This window comes from Xenopus laevis, chromosome 8S (assembly GCF_017654675.1).
Source record: "Xenopus laevis strain J_2021 chromosome 8S, Xenopus_laevis_v10.1, whole genome shotgun sequence".
NCBI classification, from domain to species: Eukaryota; Metazoa; Chordata; class Amphibia; order Anura; family Pipidae; genus Xenopus; species Xenopus laevis.
This window is the reverse complement of record NC_054386.1, coordinates 100,382,826-100,390,781: the sequence shown is the minus strand read 5'-3', so window position 1 is coordinate 100,390,781 and position 7,956 is coordinate 100,382,826. Positions and strand designations below refer to the sequence as shown.

Sequence of the window (7,956 nt, the reverse complement as noted above, 5' to 3'; positions counted from 1 at the left end):
GATCATATAATAATTTTTCGAATGCTTTATTTACCAGTAGGTTTTTCCATCTGACACAAGGTCACCCATTCCGATTAGAAGAAAAGAGGTTCCAGCTAAATATTGGGGAGGGGTTTGTTACAGTGAGAGCTGTGAAGATGTGGAATTGTCTCCCCTGAATCAGTGGTACAGGCTGATACATTAGATAGGTACAAGGAAGGGTCGGATGCTTTATTCACCAGTAGCTCCTCCCAGCAGACAGGAGGGAGCCAATGAGATTAGAGGAGGGAAAGGGGTGTTACAGGGAGAGCTGGGAAGTGAATCAGTGGTACAGGCTGATACATTAGATAGGTATAAGGAAGGGTCGGATGCTTTATTCACCAGTAGCTCCTCCCAGCAGACAGGAGGGAGCCAATGAGATTAGAGGAGGGAAAGGGGTGTTACAGGGAGAGCTGGGAAGTGAATCAGGGGTACAGGCTGATACATTAGATAGGTATAAGGAAGGGTCGGATGCTTTATTCACCAGTAGCTCCTCCCAGCAGACAGGAGGGAGCCAATGAGATTAGAGGAGGGAAAGGGGTGTTACAGGGAGAGCTGGGAAGTGAATCAGGGGTACAGGCTGATACATTAGATAGGTACAAGGAAGGGTCGGATGCTTTATTCACCAGTAGCTCCTCCCAGCAGACAGGAGGGAGCCAATGAGATTAGAGGAGGGAAAGGGGTGTTACAGGGAGAGCTGGGAAGTGAATCAGGGGTACAGGCTGATACATTAGATAGGTATAAGGAAGGGTCGGATGCTTTATTCACCAGTAGCTCCTCCCAGCAGACAGGAGGGAGCCAATGAGATTAGAGGAGGGAAAGGGGTGTTACAGGGAGAGCTGGGAAGTGAATCAGGGGTACAGGCTGATACATTAGATAGGTACAAGGAAGGGTCGGATGCTTTATTCACCAGTAGCTCCTCCCAGCAGACAGGAGGGAGCCAATGAGATTAGAGGAGGGAAAGGGGTGTTACAGGGAGAGCTGGGAAGTGAATCAGGGGTACAGGCTGATACATTAGATAGGTATAAGAAGGGGTTGGATGGTGTTTAGCAAGTGAGGGAATACAGGGATATGGGAGATAGCTCATAGTACAAGTTGATCCAGGGACTGGTCCCATTGCATTTTGGAGTCAGGAAGGAATTTTTTCCCCTATGAGGCAAATTGGAGAGGCTTCAAATTGGTTTTTTTTGCCTTCCTCTAGTCTAGATCAACTAGCAGGTTATATATAAACTTTAAAGGCTGAACTTGATAGACGTATGTATTTTTTCAACCTAACTTATTATGTTTCTATGTTAAAGACACACATTGCATGGCAAATGTGCTCATTAATCTTGGTTACTGGTCCATACAAAAAGTGTCAAGATTGAATTAGAAACTGTCTACAAGAGGTAGGCTACAAGTTTAGTATTAGAGTTTGAAGTAGAGCTCCTTACTGAGAAATTCTAGTGTTAATTCAAGGGTTTAAGAGGCAGCAGTCAACAGTGTTGGACTGGGGTGTTACTGACAATGAAGTTGTCGGTAAACATGTATAATCCTTAATAAATCCTCCCCAATATTACATTTTCTCTTCTGTCATATGTCCAGAATCTGCCCTAGAGCTGTCAGTGATGTCATAGCTCTGCCCACTTTTTTCATTTCTCCACCTCCTTGTGCCACTGCCACACCCATTTACATCACAGACCAATCCATTTTGTTGCCACCCCTGCTGGCCGATAGTTTAAAAACGGGCACCCCTAGGTGGAAGGGTCAGAATAAAGAAAAGCAATGTTTCTTACTTTATTATAAGCTTTAAACCAATATGAATTCTGTAATGCTTTCAGGAGCTGGAATTAAACCCGTGGTGTCAATATATCCAAATTGGGGCAAAATACTATTAAATGACTCTGTAACACTGACCTGTAAAGTGGAGAAGAGTCGGAGTTATGTCTGGTACAAAGATGGAGACTGGATACGTCAATACAGTGATGTTTTGAAACTGGAGAATGCCCAAGAGAAAGACGGTGGGAATTACCAGTGCCAGATACCCGGCAGTGAAAGAAGTGATCCTGTTAGATTAGATGTTCAAAGTGGTAAGTTTCAATTAGCAAAATGATCTTTAACATCCCATAAAGAATTTACTGGTTATTGCCATGGCTCCCAGTATTCTGATTATCCAGTAGATACTGGGTCTCCTTTCTCTTTATTAGCTTTGCCATTATCCATGTAGGGGCCCATAAGGTTAACGTCCTACTGGTTTAGGAAATCCTCTATAAGTTTCCCCTCTATTTTGGTTATTTCTCCTACTGAAATGCAGATTAGTGTTACTAAATATGGGCTTACTATACAGACAGAGTAATGAGATGTTCACTGGCCTCTTTTAGAAGATAGGAATGGAAATAGGAAATCATATTTAAAAATTAGAATTATTTGAAATGGACTCTATGGGAGGTGGTCTTCCTGTATTTCCAAGCTTGGGTTTCCAAGATAATGGATCCTCTACCTGTATTTGATCACTGTCCTAGGCACACCAAGGATGTGTAATCAGTAGTCTGAGCTATATACAAGCGTGCTAATCAGAATGTATCCAATGAATTTTATAATCAAGGTCACTGTCCTGTCCCTGCTTCTCCCATTTCAGGTGATTTCATCCTGCAAGCGCCCCCTACAGTTCATGAAGGAGACCTCCTAAATCTGAGATGTCACCGTTCCATTAAATTCTTAAAGTCCCGTTTAAAAGCTCGGAAAAATATAACACTTCACAAGGACAACCAGTTTATAAAGTATTCTGTCACTGAATCTCCAGTCTTGATTGGGAGAGCAGATAAAAATACATCCGGCACATACAAATGTACTCTTGTTAATGAGCCTCGTCTTTCTGATGAACTAGTTATATCCGTCACAGGTAAATGAAGGGCCAGTAATTGTGTAAACTGGAATTGATGTAAAATGCTTATATTGTAGGTTTCTTTGAAAACCAATGAGTAAAAGAGAGAGCAGGGGAGAGAGAGAGAGAGAGAGAGAGAGAGAGAGAGAGAGAGAGAGAGAGAGAGAGAAAGAGTAAGAGAGAGAGAGAGAGAGAGAGAGAGAGCTAGCTCCATAAACCCTAAATAACTGCCTGGGAGTGAGTGCCAAAAAGAAAATTTATTTGTGTTATGTTATGAAACTCTTGGATAATTTGTCTCATGTCTCTTCCAGAGCTGTTTACTATTCCCAATATAAAGGTGAACCAAAGTGAAATTTTAGAAGGAGATCACATGACCATAACATGTGACACAAAGCTCAGCCCACACAGAGAGACTACAGAGCTGCAGTTTGCTTTCTACAGAAATGGGCACAATGTGCAGGAATTCAGTTCATCCAACCAATATGGAGTCCCCTCAGCTCAGCTGGAGGATTCTGGGAATTATACCTGTGAGGTACAAACTCCAACCGGCAGTGTGAGGAAGAGGAGCAGCATCTCATATATTATAGTGGGTAAGCATTTAATGTTTGTTTTTAAATAATATTGTTTTTGTTATAGAAAGTGTTTTTTATGGAAATCCTTATTTAGCCCATATAACTGTATCTAGGGTTTATATCAAATAATTAAGAAGACACTGAGCAGATGATCTGAGCTTAATAGAGAGGTATCTGTATTTGAGCAGTTTCTATGGAGATTACAAAGGGGAGAAATGGTAAATAAAACATGCAAAACTCCAAGTCACCCAAAGCACTAACATGGATTCCTTTTACAGTCCCATTCCTTTTACATGTGTATGTAAAACTAACTTAGACCACTGACATATTGTAGCAAAGGTCAAAGAGATTCAAAACAGCCAATACAAAATAATTTTTTTTTAAGAAGGTGCATACATGATGTAAATGGAGTCAGGTTTCCCCATTACCTTCACAGCTAAGATATTCTGTCAACCTAATTTGACTGACACAGTGAGATAAACACCTGGGAGAGGAAGTTTTTATATAATAGATTTTGTAACAACAGCGCTTGCCAGTCAGTCAGAGATATACCTTCAGAAGGAAAACAGAGAAGTGTTCTGATGTTGTTCTGCTCAGGAAGGAGATTGTTAGAGACATATACCTTCAGAAGGAAAACAGACAGGTGTTCTGATGTTGCTCTGCTCAGGAAGGAGATTGTTAGAGACATATACCTTCAGAAGGAAAACAGAGAAGTGTTCTGATGTTGCTCTGCTCAGGAAGGAGATTGTTAGAGACATATACCTTCAGAAGGAAAACAGAGAAGTGTTCTGATGTTGCTCTGCTCAAGAAGGAGATCGTTAGAGACATATACCTTCAGAAGGAAAACAGAGAAGTGTTCTGATGTTGCTCTGCTCAGGAAGGAGATCGTTAGAGACATATACCTTCAGAAGGAAAACAGAGAGGTGTTCTGATGTTGCCCTGCTCAAGAAGGAGATCGTTAGAGACATATACCTTCAGAAGGAAAACAGAGAGGTGTTCTGATGTTGCCCTGCTCAAGAAGGAGATCGTTAGAGACATATACCTTCAGAAGGAAAACAGAGAAGTGTTCTGATGTTGCGCTGCTCAGGAAGGAGATTGTTAGAGACATATACCTTCAGAAGGAAAACAGAGAAGTGTTCTGATGTTGTTCTGCTCAGGAAGGAGATCGTTAGAGACATATACCTTCAGAAGGAAAACAGAGAGGTGTTCTGATGTTGCCCTGCTCAAGAAGGAGATCGTTAGAGACATATACCTTCAGAAGGAAAACAGAGAAGTGTTCTGATGTTGTTCTGCTCAAGAAGGAGATCGTTAGAGACATATACCTTCATAAGAAAAACAGAGAAGTGTTCTGATTTTGTTCTGCTCAGGAAGGAGATCGTTAGAGACATATACCTTCAGAAGGAAAACAAAGAAGTGTTTTGATGTTGTGCTGCTCAGGATAGAGATCATTAGAGACATATACCTTCAGAAGGAAAACAGAGAAGTGTTCTGATGTTGCTCTGCTCAGGAAAGAGATCATTAGAGACATATACCTTCAGAAGGAAAACAGAGAAGTGTTCTGATGTTGCTCTGCTCAGGAAAGAGATCATTAGAGACATATAGCTTCAGAAGAAAAACAGAGAAGTGTTCTGATGTTGTTCTGCTCAAGAAGGAGTTCGTTAGAGACATATACCTTCATAAGAAAAACAGAGAAGTGTTCTGATTTTGTTCTGCTCAGGAAGGAGATCGTTAGAGACATATACCTTCAGAAGGAAAACAAAGAAGTGTTCTGATGTTGCCCTGCTCAGGAAAGAGATTGGAAGCCTCAGAAGACCTTTCCTAGCTATCACTTATGTTAGATTCTTATGTTAGAACTAAACTCATTGTATTCTTTAGAGAATATCTGATACATGCTATGAAACCTGTGTCATATAGTGATGGGCGAATTTCTCCCATTTTGCTTCGCCGAAAAATTTGCTTTAAAGTCAATGGGAATCCGAATAGCATTGACGTGCGGCAGTTTGGAGGAGAGCGACTTTTCTAATGTGCATCCAAAATGTTATTTTCACTGAAGTTTCGCAAATTTTTTCGCCTGCGTCAGAGCACGGAAATTCACCGCAAATTTTCCCCTGATGAATTTATTCACCCATTACTAGTGTCATATTCTTTTTTAGACTGAATGGCTTCACCCATGGAAACTCAGCAGCTTAATTTTATATATAATTATAAGATTGCTTCTGAAACAAACATACTAGTTTCCCAGTGCAAGGCAACACTACTTTATATATTATATTTATATATTAATTACTTTAAGGGCAATGGCACAATAGGAGATTAATCACTCAAGACAAGTTTGCTCTTCGGTGGAAGAAACATTTCTTCCAAATGCTTTTATCTTCATCTCTTCTATAGTCACCCCAAGGTTCTTCATCAGGCTCTTTGGGAAAGCTATGTTTACAACCAGCAATTCGCTTTATCATCAGTGTTAAAGTATTTGGAGGGGATTCATCGCTCGCACATGTGGAGACTAATCTCATTATGTGTCATTGCCCTAAAACACACTAATTACTTGATGTTATTGTTACTTTGTTCCTATGTTCATTTATTTGAAAAGTCTGTCCATATGTTTAAAAAAAAGATCTACCATCTCCATCATTTCCCTAGATATAAAACCTTTTACGCTTCATACAGGGCCCACCCTAGTGCCTATGTTTCTACATATATATCAATTTGTTTACATGGTATAAATGAGACGGTGAAGGCTGAACAAAACTTAGGAGGCCTATTTATGAGGCCTCAAATTTTATGGTCCGGTTTTAAAGGGGGCAAAAAAAACTTGATTATTCTCAAAAGCTGCTAGAAAATTTGAATCAGAAAATACTCCAGCAAAAACCTGTCAAAGTCATGTGAACGTCAATGGCAGATGTTCCCTTTAACAATTGGAACACGTTGCACAATTCAAATTGTCTCACAATTTTGTCAACACTTTTCCTGCACGGACAATTTTTAAATCTGAATTGTTAGCAAATTAGTCCAGATTGTGAATGGGAATTTGGTTAAATTTTTGAAAAAAAAATTCATTTGGTTACTTTTTTTTTATTATTAAAATAATGGGGAAAATTTAGTTTTAATGAATAACCCTCTATATGTGGATATCACTTTATTAATGTTCTGTGTATTTCCTAAAGAACAGAAATTCTTCTTATTTCACCCCAGGTAGAAACCACAGAGTACAAAACACAGTGAGACTGGTATTGTCTGCAGTTATATTCATCATTATATTGGGTCTTCTCTTCTACCACAAAAAGACAATGGCAGTAACATATTCCCAGGTGACAGAGGAGAACAGACAGGACAGCAACAAAGATGGGGAATGTTCTACATCTTCCTAGTGACTTCCATGTCTGAATTTTGCATGAAGAGGTTCCTCCATTTTTTGTTCATTTTACAGAGATTATTATTCCCAGCAGTCTCTGACCCAGTGGATGTAGTGAGTGGTAAGCAATACAAGCGTCCAATCATGATGGAATTTATTCAAGTAAGCATTAGCTAAATCTCCTAGAGGTGTTGAACACACAATATGGTCAGTTTTAGAAGGAGCCAGTTAACCTACCTGCATGTTTTTGGAGTGTTGGAGGAAACCCTTGAAGACTTGGAGAGAACCTAAGCTGGAACCCAAGCTGGAACTGAACTCATGACTCCAGGACCAACTAGATAAATTATGAACATATTGGCAGCTTTTGAATTCATTATTCTTACGTAACAACTATTTGTAAACATTTAGATGAACTGTGTCCACATAATGCTGGGAGTTGCACCACACACACAATTTATATTCATCTTTTGTTCAGGTGTGGTATCCACAAACCTGTTATTGCTTATTATGGCAAAACCATCTCCATAGTTATGGCAAATCTATCTCCATAGTGCATTATAATCAAATAACTCAAATTTTTTTTGGCTGTAGTAATAAAACAGTACCTTGTCCTTGATCCCAACCAGAATAATAAATCATCCAAGTCCCCCCTTAAAGGTATTAATAGAATCCGCCATCCCAACCTCACCTGGCAGGACATTCCCAGCCTCACTGACCTCATGCTGCCTAAAATAAAAGCTCAGTTACATTAATCAAAAGAAGGGCTCTCTGGTATGTTGATCATGATTTTTTATGGGAAACCTCTTGTGTATTCGTTATTTGTTGCTTTGTATGTAAATGTATATGTTCAACATACTGAATATACCCATTTATTGTACAGCACTGTGGAATATTTTGAAACTTCATAAATACCTTTTAATACAATTATTTTTAATTGTATTATTATTACTATTATTATTACTTTCTCCTCTTTGTAAAGAAGATCTCCAGAGATCCTCAGAAAAAAAACAGATCCAAGCTTGCATGCCTCATGCATTACTCCTACTTTAATTTTTCCATCCCCTTTACTAGTTTAGTTGCACATCTTTGCACTCTCTCCAGCTGATCTGTATTCTTTTTTCAGGACTGGAGCCCAAAACAAGGTGAGG

At 39.5% G+C, this 7,956-nt stretch overlaps 1 protein-coding gene across 1 annotated transcript; it reads left to right on the top strand.

Annotated features, from left to right (window-relative positions):
• Positions 1–1,816: 1,816 nt before the first annotated feature.
• On the top strand, positions 1,817–2,907 carry LOC121397651 (Fc receptor-like protein 4). Its single transcript, XM_041574710.1, has 2 exons — positions 1,817–2,087; positions 2,636–2,907. Exons 1-2 carry the CDS (start codon positions 1,817–1,819, stop codon positions 2,905–2,907), a joined length of 543 nt encoding a protein of 180 aa, XP_041430644.1.
• Positions 2,908–7,956: the final 5,049 nt, after the last annotated feature.